The sequence below is a fragment of the Jaculus jaculus genome, chromosome 7 (assembly GCF_020740685.1).
Source record: "Jaculus jaculus isolate mJacJac1 chromosome 7, mJacJac1.mat.Y.cur, whole genome shotgun sequence".
NCBI classification, from domain to species: Eukaryota; Metazoa; Chordata; class Mammalia; order Rodentia; family Dipodidae; genus Jaculus; species Jaculus jaculus.
In genome coordinates this window covers 156,978,096-156,996,034 of record NC_059108.1, presented here as the reverse complement: position 1 = coordinate 156,996,034, position 17,939 = coordinate 156,978,096, and the positions used below count along the sequence as shown (strand labels likewise).

Genomic DNA, 17,939 nt, shown 5'->3' with positions numbered 1-17,939 from the left:
TTGAGAGAGAGGCAGATAGAGAGACAATGGGTGCACCAAGGCCTCCAGCTGCTGTAAACAAGCTCCAGACACATGCACCACCTTGTGCATCTGACTTACATGGGTCCTGGAGAATTGAACCTTTGGCTTTGCAGACAAGCGCCTTAACCACTAAGCCATCTCTCCAGCAATCATATATGTATGCATTTAAAGTAAGGATTTGGAAATATAGAGAGGACCCTTTTTTAGAATAAGTTTTCACTCTAGGCAAGGTTGACCTGAAATTCACTATTAGTCTCAGAGTTACCTGGAACTCACAGTGATCCACCTACCTCTGCCTCCCAAGTGCTGGAATTAAAGGTGTGTGCCACCACACCTGTTCTAGTTATTTATTTATTTATTTCAGAAAGAGAGAGAGAGAGGCAGACACAGAGAGAAATTGGGCACACAGGGCCTTCAGCCACTGTAAACGAACTCCAGATGCATGTGCTACCTTGTGCATCTGGCTTACGTGGGTCCTGGGTAATCCAACCTGGCTCCTTTTGCTTCAAAGGAAAATGCCTTAACAGCTAAGCCATCTCTCCAGCGCCCTCCCCCTCACCCATTTTTTTGAGGCATGATCACACTTTAGCTCAAGCTGACCTGGAATTTACTATGTAGTCTCAGGCTGGCTTCAAACTCACAGTGATCCTCTTTCCTCAGCCTTCCAAGTGCTGAGATTAAAGACATATGCCTCCATGCCCAGCCCAAGATGGCCCTTGGTTATGTGGGAGGATCAAGTGTCAGAGGCCAGTCTGGGCTACACAGAGACCCTGTCTAAAGAAATGGCAGGGAGAAGGAGAGGAGAGGTAACGATGCAAGTAGAGGTGGAACAGTACTGGGACCCCAGAAGCCAAGCAGGACAAGGCAATGGAGCTTCCACCAGGGCTTCCAGAGAAACACAGCCACCATCACCCAAAACTGGAGGAATGAGTGCAGGTCATTTCAACCCAGTCTGTTCTTTATGATATTTTGTTGTAGCAACCATAGAGAACCGGTAGATCTGGATGACTCCTGGAAATCCCACTAAAGTGGTGCTGTCTTGAGGAAGGTGTAGAGGCAACCCTAACATTAGTGTCCAGCCCTGACTGCAGGAGGTCAAGCAGCTCAGATAGATAGCTGATAGATGGCCCCTGCCTCTTGGGCCAGCCTGGAGCAGACTGCCTTTCTTCTCTGTCATAAGCCCAGGGTCTGGTCTCCACGTGGTGGGCGGAGGAGACAGCAGTTCAAGTTTCATTGGCTCTACCTGCTGGAGTGAGTGGACCAGAGGGCTGGGACCCCACTAAAATCAGGGTGTGGGGAACCAGGCCCTGAGTACCAAGGGGCTATAGAAGGACAGGTACAATGTATCAGGTGGAGTAGCCAGGCAGCTCTCTTAGGCTCCACTTCCATCACCTGTGACCCCCTCAGCCCAGCCTTGCTGTCTGGGGTGGGATGCCTCTGCATAGGAGACAAGCCTCCCCTGTTCCAGACTCAGGAGACAGGACTAAGCCTGAGTCCTGGGGAAGGTGCTACTTTTCCTAGAGCCCACGATCAACCTGGTGTTTCCCAGGGTCACTTGACAGAAAGGACTAGTTGGGCAGGGACCCCTGCCCTAGAATCACTTGACTGTCCTGCTCCTCAGATCATCTGGTGAGATGGGAGGCCCATGTCCTGCCTCTGTGCTTGTGGCCTGTGGATAACCGTGCCAGCCTGGAGCTACTTTTGCCCCAAGACCCAGTGGACTACTGAGTCCACTGCCAGAGATGAGGTGGAGCACCCTAATATTCCCCACTACCTGAGCTCATGGGTGTGTGGAGTTGTGCAAGCACAGAGGAGAGGACATAGGGACAGGCACTCAGCATTGAGAGATGAGGCTATTAGAGGTGGGGCCCACCTCTAATGGTCACAGAAGAGGAGGTGGCTCTAGAAGAGGGCCTCCCAACTGCTTATGGCAGCCCTCAGCTCCTGGACCGGAGGCCTGGCACCACCCCAGGTAAGCAGGTTGGATGTAGGATCCCACCTCCTGCCCACCCATGAGTTGTGCAGGGCGGGGCCAGAATAATGGTAGAACCATTTTTGCTGTGTTGCTGCAGCTGCTGCTGGAGGCATCAATGATTGATGCTCTGGGCATCCTGGCCGGCCTGTCCAAAGAGGCAGCGGAGCATGGTGGCAGGCAAGCAGATTGTGGTAGGATGAGACTCCGCCCTGCCTGAGCCCTCAGCCCTGGGACCCAGCCTTGGAGCATCACAGAACTATGTGGCACTCAGGGTGATAGTCAGAGGGGTGAGGCCTTTTTGTGCGGGGCATGGCTGTGGGCTGGGTCCGCAGCTGGGGGGAAAGGATGTCAGTTCCTGGGCTGGGCCTTTTCTGTCCCAGAGGGAACAAGGAGAGGAGACTGGAGCTGCAGCATGACAGGGCTCCTGGAAGTGTGCCGCAGAAGCAGAAGAGGGCCAGGTGTCAAAAGGGAGAAAGGGACCAGATGGGGCCTCATAGGTTCCCCTACACCCATTTTCTCCCCAACCCTGCTTTTTGTGATCATGGGGCCAAGTTTGGGTTTCTGAGTCCAGGCAGTGATGGAAGGGTCTGATTGGGCCTCGGGGAGCCAAGGCCAATGTGTATGTGCCCCCTTCATGCAGCTGTAACCTGCCCATCTTTGGCAGGCCCTCTCAGATGCATAGCGAGACAGTTCAGAAGGCCCAAGAGTATTCAGGTAAGGGGGTGGCTCCTGAGGAGAGAGCTATTCCCAGTTTGACCTCCAAACTAAGGGGTTGGGGTAGTCAGGATTAGGGTCCTCAGCTTTCCTTGACAGCCAAACTGCAGTCACATCCCTGGTAGCCAGACAGAGATGGATCCCCTTGCCAAGGGCTGTAACCTGGATTCCACAGCATGAAAGAGAGGGAAGGGGCAGCCTGGGGCAGGGGAGCCCTTCATCCTGAGTCTGGAGCCCAAGCCAGCCCTGAAGCAACCTCTAAGGGTTCAGGTGAGTGGAGCAGTGTGTAGCCTTGTTGCTCATGCAAGCCTGAGTAGAAGGGGCATCCTGGGCATGCTGTGGTTGCATTCTGGTTCTTTCTCTGGGCCAGGATTATGAAGGCACAGCCAACAAAGTTCAAGAGGGTTCTTCAGGTGGCCATAGGGAGGACTAGGGGTAGCTCCCCAGTGTGTGCTGCTCCCATACCCAAAAGTGGCACATTGAGATCCCACTTACCTTAACAAAATGGCCTTGAGGCCTGTCCTTTTTCACTTGAGCAGCCTGGGTCACATCCCTTCCTCACAAAGCCAGGGACAGTCACCACAGCCCCAGGGATTTCATGCCACATAATAAGGATATGTCACACAGAGTCTTCAGTTCTGATGCCACTACACTTACACAGTGGCCAAGGGACCCACATGACATTGCCAAGACCACATGTCTAACAGGGTAGAGTCTGTGCACAAAGGTCCTTGATTCCATAAAACTTCCCCAGGCCCACACAAATTGGAACCAGATTCAGACACAGTAGATAAGTAGGCTGAAACCCCTAGCCCACCCTATAAACTCAGGGGTACACTCTGCCACACAAAGACCCACATACCAAGGTACAAGGCAGTGTTGACTCCTGCACCCAGGGCAGTTCTTCTGAGAGAGAGGGAAGAATCATGTGCCACCTGAAAAATAGGATTCTGCTCCATCAGGCTGTCAGAGGAGGCTGCCAGGCCCCTTCCCGACAGTGACTCCAGTGTCTGTCTGACCTGTATGTGGCTGGCAGGCTGCCCAGTGGCTGCAGCTCAGTTGACGGGAACTGCTGAGAGTGAGTCATCTTGCCACTCACAGGATCACCTAGGCCCTCATTTCTGTGCAAAGATCCCACATGAACCTGGGAGTGTGTGCACCTCTGTGACTACATGTCCTGTTACGCATATTTGCACACATGCTTGGTGTGTGTGTGTGTTCGTGTGTGTGTGTGTGTGTGTGTGTGTGAGTTTACTGGGACAAATCCAAGGTGGCTTGTGGCATGTGTGCTGGTGTGAGCATCTTGTTTCTGTGCCTGTGTGATCCTTCTGCAGTGTGGACTCTCCTGGGTCCCCATGCCCATCCTGACTCCCAGGCTGCCCTATTCCAGCTTTCTGGGTGTACGTACCTCTCAGTCCACCTGGCACGACCAGTGCATTGTCCTCCTTGGTGTCTGTCCTCTCTGGGTCTGTTCCTGCCTCTGCTTCCAACCCTCAATGCCTGCCCCTACCGTGCTGTCCCTGAGGTCTGCAGCAGGCAAGGATCAGCTAACTCTGCTTCAGTGGAATCCTCCCCGCCCACTCCCCAGACAAGTGGCCTCTGTATGGTGTCCAAGTAAAGCCCGGCAAGGCTCCCACCCTGCCTCACCAAAGCCCTTCAGTCAGCTTCTAGAATGTCCCAGGATCTTTGGATTCCCTCCCCACTTCATTGTTGCTGCCCTGGTCCAGCTGCTTCTGACTTATAGAAGCTCCCCCCCCCCCAACACACACACACACTCCACACACATACACACGCTTTGGGAATTTCTACTCAAGTATCCCTGGCAATATACACTCAGAGTCTTCCCTCCAGCTCAGCAGGCCTCTTTCTCCTGCCTCTTCCTCTGTACCACCACACTACACGACTGCTCCATTGGTCTAGAACACTTCCCTGCACTGCCTGGCTCACCCTAAGGCTACATCTTGAGCTCCAGGAGCCTTTCAAGATCTTCCCCTGCCCTGCAGAGCTCCTTATCTGTAGCCCTTCTTCCTTCTCCCCTTCCCCTGCAGAGTCAGTGTCCTGTCACAGCTAGGTTCCAGCCAGAACTGGTGTATGTGTGTGTGTTGAGAGGGAAAGGGCTTCTGGACTCCAGGATGGCCCACAGCCCCGGTATTTCACACCTACATAGCCCATAGCAACCCTGCCCAGGGGGCCCTAACCGTTCCGGTCTGTCCTTGCATCGTGCCTCCCCTCTCCTCCCTTGCCCCTGGAGAACTCCACCTTGTCCTGAGGAACTCAGATCTCAGGTGGTCACCTCCCTTGGCCCCTGGGCCCCCATTATTCCCCTTCCCCGCGCAGGCTGGTTGTAAAGACAGCTCGACTCCTAGACCCTGGGTGTTGGGGTGGGCCGCCCCTCCTTGGTTACGATTTCCCTTAGATCTGCTCCAGCAACGTAGGTTAGGTGCACTGGGCGGGCGAGGCCAGCTGGGGACCGGGGAGTCCGGTGGGGCGGAGACGAGGCGGGGCGGGGCCGCGGGGGCGGCAGCCAATAGGCTGAATGAGGCCGGCGGTGCCTCCCGCGCGCTCGCTGCGCAGTGGCCCGAGCGGGCTGGGCGGCCCGGGGCGGGGCGGCCCGGGGCGGGGCGGCCCGGGGCGGGGCGGCCCGGGGCGGGGCGGCCCGGGGGTCTGGAAGTACCCGCCGCGTCCGCCGCAGTCAGAGCCCCGCCGCCTGCGGCTGTGCAGGGTGGCAGCGCCTAGGGCGGTGCCCGGCTGCCGGGGCGTCGGTTCCGGGACCACGACTGGGCGCGCCGGGCCGCAGTCGGCCCGCACCACCGGCCGCTAAGATGTGCGACTGCTTCCACGTGGTGCTGCCTACCTGGTCTGGAGCCCCCGGCGGCGGTGCGCCTCCTCCCCTCCTGCAGCCCGCTCCCTCGGGCGGGTGGGCGTCGGCACGCGCAGTGCGGGAGGATGGAGGGCGGGAGCGCCTCGGGGCCGCGGGCGGGTCTCTCGCGCTTTGGTGCCTCGCTGCCCGCTCTGGGTCGCTGTCTTGCTCCTGCCTTGTCCACCTGCTTCTGGCGCTTCCCGCTGCTGTCTCCCTTTCTCTGCCGCACACTTTGTCTTCTGGGGTCTCCATCACTCTCGGTGGCTCCTCACCCTACTCTGACTCTCACTGTCCCTGCCTGTCCCTCCTTTCTCCATCACCTTCCCTCTGCTGTAACCCTCTGGGGGTACTGTCCTGGAGCATGCCTCGTGTGTGAGTTGGCGTCAGTGCCTAGTCCACTGACCTGCTGTTAGGCTAGCTTCAGACTTGCTTTGGCGAGGATATCATAGCTGGAGCAAAAGTTAGGGTTCTCGGCGTTGATGGGGTCTCCCAGTCTGTGCTGTGCTGGGTCCACCAAGTGGCTACCGCATGTTTGGGTCTACAGCTCTGTGGTTGCTGGGGCAAGGCGAAGCTTGAGGACTGGAACTTGGTAAAGGGTCTGAGTAGAGTCAGAGGTCAAGCCCCAAGGTCTACACTGGGCAAGGGGAATGACCCCAGGGGTAGTCAGTGCCCCTCCTGAACTTCTCTGCTACCGTTTGTATGATGGGTCTCTGGCATGAGCATGGCCTGGCTATCTTGGAGGTCAGGGTGGGACAACAGTGGACTGTCCTTCAGGCTCTGGGTCAGCAATGCAGCAGCCTGGCCACACCCAGGGCACCTAGCCAGCTCCTGGCAGTGGGGATGGGACCATGTTGCACTGGTGCAGACTGGACCTCCTCTTTGGGGAAACAGGCCAATGACAGTGATGATGAGGCCACTCATGATGTAGAGAGACCATGCAGAGTGGCAGCTCTGGTCTGGCATCCCATTTCCTCCACCAGAGTTGAACTCCCAAGGCCCTTCCTGTAGCCCATTTGTCTGGTAGGAACCAAGGCTGGGGTGGGAGGCTTGCCCTAAAGGACCATTAAGCAGGATCCTGGGTCACTTTCAGAAATGGTCTTCACCATCCCGGGAGACCTTCTCTTGAGCCTCCCCTGCCCAGGTAGAGGGCTCCCCACTAGCTCTGAACAACAGTGAGCGAATGATACCCTCCCAGGCCCCACTCTTTCCTCATAGCTGGCTATAGCCCACAGCACTGCAGATCCATCTCCTCAGAGGGAGAGGGTGGGACCCAAAGACATGGGGCTACTCTGTCTCCAGCTTCCCTGGGTGGCCACTCCCACACTCTGGCTTCTCCATTCCTGGGTGCCCAAGACCCCCAAGTCCCAGATGTCAGGGCCACTTATCCACATTCTGCCTCCACATCTGAGGACCTTATTTTCTCCTTTTAGGTTATGGTTTCCTATATTGTCTGGGACAGTTGCTCCTTGTGTCCCCCTGCTCCTAGGGAGTGAGGGCAGTGGCCCTTGCTGCAGAACTGATAGGAGACCTGTGGGATTAAGAGCCCAGGGAGGCTGTCCTGTCTAGGTCCTCCCCAAGTCCTACCTACGGCCCATGAATCCTCATGAAGGCCATCCCCCCCACTGGGTCTAGGCCTAGCTAGCTAGAAGCAGTACACTCCCAGAAGGTTAGAATTGCACTCCTGTGCCAGCTGTCTCTGGCATCCTGAGTCTTCTGATGCCCACCCTTCCCAGAACCTGTCACTTTCCTGCAGCCCACTGGAAGGGAGCAATGTATGAGCCTGCTTGTGCAAAGCCTGCCCCCTGGTGGCTGTTCTGGGAATGCACCTGTGTTGGAGCCCGTGGGTCTGCATGGACAGGGATCCGCCCAGTCTAGGAGTGCCCATGCTCCTCTTGCAGTGAGGAGGACTTCATGCATGGCTCCTGATTGACACCACACAGCTCATCACTGATGCGTGCAGCGTGTCATCCACTTTCTATCACAGGCAGAGCTGAGTCCTGAGTAGCTAGAGTGACAGGGAATCCAATCACTCTGCCTGTGTGAGCCTGGCTTGATCTAGGCACTTCACCCAGCTACACTCCAAAAAACAGTCACTGGCTCCTGCGAGTCCCGAGGTGCAGTGATACCATACGGGACCTCTGGATTTTCTCTCAAGTGAGGGCTTTTTCTAAGACAGTACAGGCGAAGGGCAGCTGCTGAGGTGCCCAGCCTGTGGGGTTTAGGCTGTGGGTCCGGACTTCACATCTATGCCCTGGAGTGCCCAGGCTGCCATGCTGAGCTGGAACTGTGCCTCAGGATGCTGCATGCAGTACTGCAAACATCTCCTCCACAAGGTTTCCCACACTGGTGGGGTCTGTGTCCCAGTCATTATGTAAGATGGACACTGAGGCAGGGAGGATGAACCCTGAGCCATGGTGAAACCCTCTGGGCATCCATCCAGAGCTGTAGGCCACACTTATACAGGGAGGTGATGTGTGGGTCTGATGGGTGCTGTCTCTTCCCTACCCCATCAGGAAGGGGATAATAGGAACAGGGCTCCGGTGGCCCCTCTGCAGTCTAGACCTGTCCATGGTGGGACAGGAAATGAGGAGGCAGTAGAGGATATCCTGGACCACACCCCTACTTGAATGAGATGGGTTCAGAAGCCACTGCTGGTAATGGCTGCATCAATTTTGGTGACAATACTCCAGGCTCTTTCCCTGGGTGTCTCAGGGACAAAGCTAGGATGTGCCTTGTCCTCTGGCTTGTGCCCCAAGCATCAGGCTATATTCATCTGGATCACCTAGGACAGGGTAAGGTAAGGCTTGGGAGTAGACAGGAGGGCTAAGCCAGAAGGTAGCCTAGTCTCCCAGCCTCCCATGCCCATCTCATCCTCTTGTCCCCACTGGACTGAGCCTTTAATAGAAATGCCCTCATTGTCTCCTTCTGCCTGGACAAACTCTTTAAAAAATATTTTAGGGCTGGAGAGATGGCTTAGCGGTTAAGCGCTTGCCTGTGAAGCCTAAGGACCCCAGTTCGAGGCTCGGTTCCCCAGGACCCACGTTAGCCAGATGCACAAGGGGGCGCACACGTCTGGAGTTCGTTTGCAGGGGCTGGAAGCCCTGGTGCGCCCATTCTCTCTCTCTCCCTCTACCTGTCTTTCTCTCTGTGTCTGTCTCTCTCAAATAAATAAATAAATAATTAAAAATATTTAAAAAATATTTTATTTTTATTTATCTGAGAAAGAGAGTGAGAGTTAAAGAGGCTGAGGGAGAGAGAGAGAGAAAATGGGCACATCAGGGTTTCTGGCCACTGCGAATGAATTTCAGGTGCATGTGTCACCTTGTGTATCTGGCTTACGTGGGTCATGGGGAGTTGAACCTGGGTCCTTTGGCTTTGCAAGCAAATGCTTTAGCCACTAAGCCAACTCTCCAGCCCTGCACAAACTTTTTCTTTTTTTTAATCTTGGGCTGAGTGGGGCACTGCTTGTACTGGAAGCCCTGGGATGACCTGTGGTTCTCCCTAACTCTGGCTCCCTGTGTCCTTCCTCCTGTGACCAGTCTTCACTGAAGGTCCAGCTTAGGCTGATTTACCTGGGGAGGAGAGATTCTGAGCCCTCAGAGAAGGGGTGACTGTTAACCTGCCATTCATTCCTTGGTGCCTTGCCTAAAGGGGGGCAGACCCACACTCAAGGATGGTGTCAGGTGTGGGGCATGTCTACCCTTCTCTGCCAGTTCACCTAACTACCTGTATGTGGGAGCTGCTCAGCACCATTTCACCCTAGAGGCCCCCAGACTTCAGCAGTTACACACAGGAAAATCTGTTTGTCCAACAAATGACAAGTGGCTGCTGCTGTGCTCAGCATGGCTTGTGCACAAAGTCAGGGAAGGCTTCCTGAAGAGGAAGCCAAGCCGAGGCTCCTGAGGAGGATGAACATATGCAGAGGTCTGAAGAGGGTTGTATCAGAAGGATGCGCAGGGCTCGGGGCCAGAGGGCAGAGGCGATGGACGCTGGTAGTTCTGTGAAGAGGCTTGAGGCTGGGTCTGGGCTCTGCCCTGGTAGGGAACAGGAGTGGTCAAGTGGAGTGGGGTGAAGGCATGGGAAGTTGGGTGAGTCCAACGGGGCTTGGAGTGGACCCAAGTCATAGCTGGACCCACACTGAGGACTCTCTTGACCTTTGACCCTACCCTAAGGGTGGCTGTTGTCCTGCAAGGGTGTCTTTGGTGGCCCTATCCACCTACCCCTACTCCCTGCCTCTGCCTCCAGAGTTCCCTTTATTTTTCTTAGTTTGGAAGCCACAGGCCGATGGAGGCAAGGCCCGCCTTGTTGGGATAAATGTTTAATAGTCAGAAGCACTTTCTCAGATAGAAAATTGGAACTGGGCCCAGGAGGCCTGTGGCGGGAGGCTTTGCTCCCCTCTCCCACACCGCAGGCATGGTATAAATACCGCTTACCTACCTACTGGCTCCTTCCCTGCTAGCATGCTGTGATGCCAACCGACCGACCTCAGTGTGTGCTTGCAAGGGTGGAGGGAATGTTGAGGCTGTTCTCAGGGGTCATGGGTGGGTCCCACAGGTATGTCCTAGTGGGGGAGGAGGAGCAGTGGGTACAGCTGATGGTTATTCAGAAGCAGAAGACTAGGAAGCACCCTCCTATCAGGACCAGTGCTGGTGGTGGGGACACTAGCAGCTGAGGGCCTCACCCGGGCCCTGTCTCGCAGGTCTGCCATCCTGTGCTGCGCCCTGCTCCCTAGGAGCTACTTGGGCACTGAACCCTGGTGACTCAGCCCCTCCCAGCCAAGTCACAGTTCCTTTGCCTGGAACTCCAGCCCTTGGGCCTCTGCTTGCTCTGGGCTGGAGGTCAGATCAAGGGGTTGCCTGCAGGGCATCAGGCTCAGGGTGACTTGTCCTCCATGCCTCCTTTAACCCCCACTAGCATTCCATTTTCTGAGAGCTGGACCTTTCATGGAGGTACAGATGACAGCTTCACATGGTTGACTGGCTACAGGCTAGCTCTCTAGGGGCTCCCTCCCTGGAAGGCCTTGTTCCAAGGTGGCAGCAGCACCCTGTAGTGGCTCAGAGGGAGTCTCTGCTGTGACACATTCCCTAGGAATGCCTCCTCTGCTCCTAACCTTCTGTGTATTGAGTCACCATCAGCTGCCCCCAGCCCCTACCCAGTCCTGCCAGTTCCAAGTTCCCATAGTGACTCAGAGCTGGCCCAGCTTTGAGCCAGTTTTGCCTGTGCAGTGGGCATCCCTGGCACATCCAGACACCCAGATCTTGGGGTCTATGATATGTGGATGAGTGCCCTCAACTGCCCCACACCTGCCCAATGAGCCCTGTCACATGGACCCAGGGGTAGAACATCAAGTGGGTGTTCCTAGGACCTGAGTAGGCAAGGCCTACTGGGAGTCAAGCGAGGCCCTTTGTAGTGGACATGGGGAGAAAAACAGCTCATAAAGTCAGCCAGCACCTACCCCCATCATCTAGAGAGCCATTGGTGCCAACATCCATTTGGGTTGTGCACATGCATCTTGGAGAAGCACCTTGGAGTGGGTGTGGAGGAATGGCAGTGACTTCTTTCTTTCTTTCTTTCTTTCTTTCTTTCTTTCTTTCTTTCTTTCTTTCTTTCTTTTTTTCTTTTGGTTTATTGAGGCAGGGTTTCACTGTAACCCAGACTAACCTGGAATTCACTATGTAGTCTCAGGCTGGCCTCAAACTCACAACGATCCTGTTACCTTTGCCTCCTGAGTGCTGGTATTAAAGGCATGTGCCACCACACCCGGTGGCAGTGTCTTCTTGTGGTAGAGCTTGTGAGGGGAGGCTGTGGTCCCCTCAGACTGGGGAGAAGTCACTTAGCCACACAGCTTTGAGCTGGCTTTGCATGAACCCTCATTGGTTTGGGTGAGGTGGGTCCCTGATTAAAGCTACTGTCATGGTCCTGAGGCCCCTGGGTGGATAGCATGGGAACAGAGGGTGGAGGAAGGTGTCAGGAGATGCCCTGTATGCAGTGAGCCTCACGGCTGGGAGCCATGATTGGTTTGATTACCTAGACTCAGGAGAGCACATGGTAGCAGCAGGTGGCCTGCTCTGTGCCAGCCTCCCTCCTGCCTCACTCCAGTTAGGCTGGCCTGGCTTGCAGGCTTGCAGCTTGGTGCCCTACCCTCTCTAGGAGTTGACACTCAGGTGTCAAGTTGTAAACAAAGTTCCCCGGGTGAAAACTGCCTGAGAGTAGGGCCCTAGAGTGGGAAGTTGGGCAACAGGCCTGGCCAGCTTTCCTGTTGCAGTGTACATGGAGTCATTCTCTACTTTGGTGACCCGTTAGGTTTTTAGGGCAGAGTTGGAGAAGGCCTGCCGTTCCCTCACCTTCCAGGATGGGTGGGTCCCAGGGCCTCCAACCCCCTTTTCCTGCCAGTGCCATCTACTGCTTTCTGTCAACCTTGGAGCTTTCTGATCTGCCTGGAGGCTCTTCCTTCATTGTTCCCCACCTCACACTGCTTCTGCCTTCCATTTCCCAGTGGAGGGCCTGGCTTCCTCTGCTGTCCTCACATGCTACCATTTCTGGGCCACCAAGGCTCTGGTGTGTTGAGCAAGGCTGACTTCACTAAACCTTCATTGCCCTGGGGCTCTGGACCGGTCCCCTCAGCTATAAGCCTGCTCCAGCTTGCCTTGGGGTTCAGATGGCCCATAGCCACCTGGATCCTGGCCCAGGGCTGTGGGCACAGGGTACAGTGGTTCTGGGATCTCAGCAGAAATATGAGGAGCACAGCTTGTGGGTCCTTCCAAGTCCTGCTGGATATCCAGAGCCAAGAGGCTAGGACTGAGGGCTGACGGCTGGGGTCGCAGAGGGAGGTTGATGAGCAGGAACAAGCCAGCAGCTGCAGTCATGACTTCACCCAGGAGATAGGCTACTGTAGTCCCACTTATATCTAACAATGGTGATGGGGAGTAAGGATGTGGTTCTGGGGCAGAACCACATCTGACTTACGCAGTACCCTGAAGCTCCAAGGGGCAGGAGATGGCTAGAAAGGCTGCCCTGTGTCTTCAACCTCCTCACTTTCTCTTCCTTGAACTTCCAGCCACCATATGGAAACTGAGGCCTAGGGGCTGAGCAGGAGGACCCTGCCTCTCATCTGTGAGTCCATCGCTCTCAGGCTGGATGGATGGTGTGACTCAGCAGGCATTTCCTCCCCGGGTCAGCTGCCTAGACTGGGGGGTGCAGTTTGGGGTGGGGTCCCTGGCTTCCAGAGGCAGAGCCTGTGAGGGGACCTGCCCACTCCCTGGGGTAGAGTGTTAGGGGCTTGGCTGGGCTCTGAGCCTAGCTGAGGAGGAGGTGGGAGGAGGGACAATGCTGGGAGGGACTGCAGATGGGAGGAACAGGGGAGGGAGCTAGCCAGCCCAGGATCTGCCCTGGATTAGTTGGGAGAGCATTTGTCTTAAGATTGGCCTCTTTGGAGAACCAGCTGCATCCAGTCCCCTTCCAGACTCAGCTCTGCCCCTCACCACTCAGCAGGTCAGTGGGAGCTGGGTGGGCAACCAGCAAGGGGGCCCTGGAGAGATAGAGCTGGGCTGGGCACCTCTCTGACACCTTGCCCTGCCAACTCACTGTGGCTTTAGCTAATGTGGTACATTAGGACCAGCTGGGCTGGGAACAGATGTCAGAGGGGCTATTTGGACCCCAGAGAACTTGGGAACCAAGGAGGAGGTCTGGAGTGGCTCCGACAGCTTCGGTTCCAGGGTGTGAGAATGTGCCGTGGGGTCCCAGCTTTCCTAGCCCTGCCGGGAAAGAGCAGGGCTCTCCTGGAGGCAGTGGCCACTTTTCTAGCAGGGCAAAAATCAAAGGTTGGGCCTTGTGGCTTGAGGATGGGTCCTTATATGGTGGCCACTGATCTGGTTTGGTGTCCAGGGGGCCTATGGCAGATGGCTGGGGTGAGGCTTGGCTTGCTTTCAAGGTGGGCTATAGGGGTCTGGAATGATGGGCCACCCATCACAGACCACAATGTCCAGAGTGTTGCCCTTCCACAGAGGAACATATGCAGGTTGTGATTCTGGGGCCTATGACTGGCTTAGTCTCAGATGGGTACACATGTGGGGGACTATTGCTGGCTGCAGAGCCCCTTGGTTCTGTGGGCTTATATGCCTACCTTGTGCCTCAGTGTTTTCAGATGTAGAATTCATGGTGATCCTCCTACCTTTGCACCTTTGCCTCCCAAGTGCTGGGATTAAAGGCGTGTGCCACCAGCCACCATGCCTGGCTCTTGCTTTTTTTTTTTTTGAGGTAGGGTCTTCTCTGGCCCAGGCTGACCTGGAATTCACTATGTAGTCTCAGGGTGGCCTTGAACTCATGGCAATCCTCCCACTTCTGCCTCCCGAGTGCTGGGATTAAAGGTGTGCACCACCATGCCTGGCTTACTTGTTTTGTTTATTGAGACAGGTTCTCACTCTAGCCCAGGCTAGCCTCAAACTCACTCTGCAAATCAGGCTGGCCTCCAGTTTGTAATCCTTCTACCACTGCCTCCTGAGTGTTGGGCCATGATACCCAGCATTATACAGAATTTTGACCAACTCATTCCCTTCCTCTCCCCAGCTACTTCATGTAGGAGCCTTTAATCTATACCTACTCTGTGCTCTGAGCACATGGGTAGCAAAGTATTTTGGGGCCTGAAGAGGCTGCAGCAAGGTGACCACACTGCATATGGGAAGCAGTGTGTAAAATGCCCAGCACTGGAGCAGGCCCCGACCAGTAAGGAGCAGCCAGAGTGAGAAGCGCAGGGGCTTATTTTTGATAAGAGAATGCCTGAATGGCCTCCTGGTGCAGCTGGCCTGTGTGGGGGAGAACCAGCCCTGGTCTGAGGCCTGGTCTCTGGCTCAGCCTCCTGGAGCTAGCTCTATTTCTTTACCCTGAGAGTGTCCTAATGAAGTGTTGGGGATGGGGATGGGGTGGGCAAGCCTACCACTGCCCAGGGTGTTGCTTCTCAAGGTCTGAAAATCTTATGACAGTCAGCAGCACTTGGCACTTTCCTTGTGAAGTTCCAGAATAGGGCGAGGCCTGAGTACATGCACAGCCACAAAAGCCTGGGTACATAGTGCATGTGGGCCCCACTCATGTGGGCACCAGGATCCCTCCCACGTATGAGGGTAGAAGCCTCCCCAGGATGAGCTTGCCCCAGGCTCCCCTGCCAATGACTCACAAGGGGCTGCCCTTGGGTGCTCAGAGACAACACACACACACACACACACACACACACACACACACACACACACACACTTGCATGCAAAAGCTCTCAGGCAACCAGAGAGCTGACTGTCGCTCAGCCAGTCTCTCCCCAAAATCCCATTACCTTGGTGACATGCAAAATACCCACCACACCTGGCCCTACCTGGAGACCAGAGCTGCTCTGGATGCAAGCCTGGGTTTTGTTTAAGTGAATGCCCACCCCACCTCCATGACCCTGCACTCCACTTTAATGGCTGTGGGGTCATAGGGGCAGCATGTCCCCTGTGCATCCCGTGACTATCTCCCTATCCTTACGTCCACCTGTTCAGCCCCAACTTCTTTGAGCCAGGGGCTCCCACCATGGTGCCCCACATCCACACGATGCCTAGGCCCTACATGCAGAGTGGAAATGCTGCCCCAGAATCTTGAGCTCCTTTGCTGGGTACAGGCTTGTGCCTGCAGGAGTGGGATGTTAATGTTGAACTCTGAGGCCCTGTGGAGGGGCTGAGGTGCTGAGAAAGGGAAAGGGCATTTGGGGACCATCAGGTGACAGCAACCAGATCTGCTGGTCCTGGTTCAGGTGTGTCACCTCCATATCTTCCTCTATAAAGAGTGGCTTTGGTTACTGTCAACAATTTCAGTGGCAGTGCCCAGGGCTGGGCTAATTACAGAGCATCTGTGAGAGACGGATGTGAGTTAGCAGGTGAGATAGCCCTACTCCAGGCTGAGTGGGGTTCCTCAGAACCTGGAACCCATGCTCTTGGTGGGTGGGAACCCAGGCACCTTTCCTCCCCCAGCATGCAGGGCCAAGCTGGCACCAGCAATGGGTAGAGTTCCCCTTTCTTGTTTGTGCATCTGCGAGCAGGACTCATGCCAATCCCTGGGGTGCAGCTGTGTGGCTGAGGTCACACCTCCTCTGTTTCTCCATCCCTGCAAGGGTAACTGTGAGGTGGACTGAAGGTGCTGGGTCTCACTGAATCTGAGGAGCCTGGCACCCAGGCCAGCTGGGTCAGACTGGTCTGTATCTTCCTCTCTTCCCTCCCCCTCTTGGGTACGAAGCAACACGGGGTGTGTCCCACCTCCCAGCTGCCAACACCTTTCCTCACAGGTTCTTGACACCCACAAGACTCCCCTGGAGCAGATTTGGGGTGCGGTTTTTTAAGACAGGTCCCTGCCTGACTGTGCCTCCTTATGTTCTTGCCCCTCCCCACCTCAGCCCAGAGCTCTGGACTTCTGCCTCAGATCTGCTGTTCATGCCCAGTGGTGACCCTTCACAAAGAAGCTGCCCTGAAAAGGAGCTCACTCATGACCCTTCCCCGGGTCTGACCACCCTTCACAGTCCCATCCAAGACAGATCCTGTGGGCTGTGTTTTTTCCTGACCAAGGGTGCTGGAAGTGTTGAGGAGAGCTGGGTCTCTGGACAGCCTGGAGGGGCTAACACCAGCTCCCAACTCACTACTGGGATGGTGTCATGGAAGCCCAGCCTAGGGTTCTTAGGCATCCTCCAAGATGGGTGGGGTGCAACTATGGAGCAAGCAGCTATGGAACTACTGTTAGTGACCACTGGGTTAAGTGTCTTTCCCCCTCCCAGCCTTAGTTTTCTCATGTGCTGCCCAGCGGGTACAACTCTGGGGGAGCAAGAAGAGGTATGGGAAATAGAGTATGGGTTCACCTGCCATTGACTAGCTTCTGGGACATGAAGCTGACCCCAGATCCCTCTCACAACTCCCCTTTCATACTCTTTCCTATACCACTCCGAACCTCCCCCCAAGTTAGGATCAGTCTGATAGGGCTAAGGCAATGTGAGGGTCCTCTGAGAAGTTCCCAGAGCGCTGGCAGGGGCAGGGTGCATGGACAAAGAGCGAAGATGGGCTGAGATGGATCATGGCACTGTGCAGAGGGAGGTAGCCCTTCACCCTCCACCACCATGTTAGAGATCAGAGTCCTGAGAAGACCTCTGTGGAAGTGCCAGCGATAGTGGATTCTTGGGCTAACACCTTGCCTAAGGTCAGTTTTATAGATGGGGAAATGGAGGATGTCCTTCCTGGGCTGGGCCCTCAGAGCAACAGGAAAGAGAGGGATGAATTCTAACAGTCCCATCTGCGTTCCTCACCTCTTGCCCTGCCAGAGCCAACCTCAGGAGGCTCTGCCCTCTCAGAATCACTTTGTGAAAGGACAAAGGCCCAAGAGGAAGCAAAAGTAGCAGGCCCAGGGCTCTTGGGCTGAACAGGAACAAGTCTAGGGGTACCTTTGGGGACAGGCAGGGTAGCCCTTGAAGACAGGTGGGGGAAACCCAGGCTCAGACAGGCAGATTCCTGCTGAGCATTGGCTCCCATCTCTCATGGGAGTATGGTCAAGTCCAGGACACTTGTCCTGACAATAAGCAGCACATGCTCTCCAAGGCCAGTGCACAGCTCCACACAACAGAGATCTCACCTCCTCCCCTCTTCCAGAGGCACACACTGTTCAGGACAGGTTGGAACAGGGGTAGAGAGCTCAAGAGCTGAGGCTCCCTGCCACCAGCAGTGCACCCCGTGAGGAGGCAGTCCCTGGAGCCCAGGTGTAGTCAGTGTCCCACCTGGGCTGCCCCGTCTCTGAATTTCCATACAAGTAAAGGGGCTTTGAACCTGGAATTCTGTTTGCATGAAGGTTTTGGTCTGTGTGTGTGTGTGTGTGTGTGTGTGTGTGTGTGTGTGTGTGTGTTCCAATAAAACTTTATTTACAAAAGCAGGCAGTGGGTCAGATTAGGCCCATGTCTTTCAACTAATAAGCATAGTACCTGGTACAAAGAAGAGACCTTGAACTATAAAATATCATCTGGGTGTGGTGGCACACCCCATCTGAAAAGAGAAGCTTGTCTAGCCAAAAGTGAAAACAGCATTCATATATGGATATAAACATTAAGAAAAGGCCAGGTGTGGTGGGGCATGCCTTTAATCCCAGCACTGGGGGGCTCATAGGTAGGAGGATCACTGTGAGTTCGAGGCCACCCTGAGACTACATAGCTCAGGTTGATTTAGAATTCACTATGTGGTCTCAGGGTGGCCTCGAACTTGCAGTGATCCTCTTACTTCTGCCTCCCAAGTGCTGAGATTAAAAACATGTGCCACCATGCCTGGCTCCACAGGTTTGTTTTTTTTTTTTCCAGGTAGGGTCTCACTCTAGCTCAGGCTG

The 17,939-nt window shown here is 55.3% G+C and overlaps 1 protein-coding gene across 1 annotated transcript in view; it reads left to right on the top strand.

The window, feature by feature from the left end:
- The first annotated feature begins 5,510 nt into the window (after positions 1-5,510).
- The window catches only part of Ahnak2 (AHNAK nucleoprotein 2), a 39,730-nt gene continuing 27,301 nt past the window's right edge, over positions 5,511-17,939 (top strand). The window contains exon 1 of the mRNA XM_045154112.1: positions 5,511-5,587. Within this exon, the coding sequence (XP_045010047.1) occupies positions 5,533-5,587 (55 nt within the window). The 5' untranslated portion in view covers positions 5,511-5,532. The remainder of the gene's footprint in view (positions 5,588-17,939) is intronic.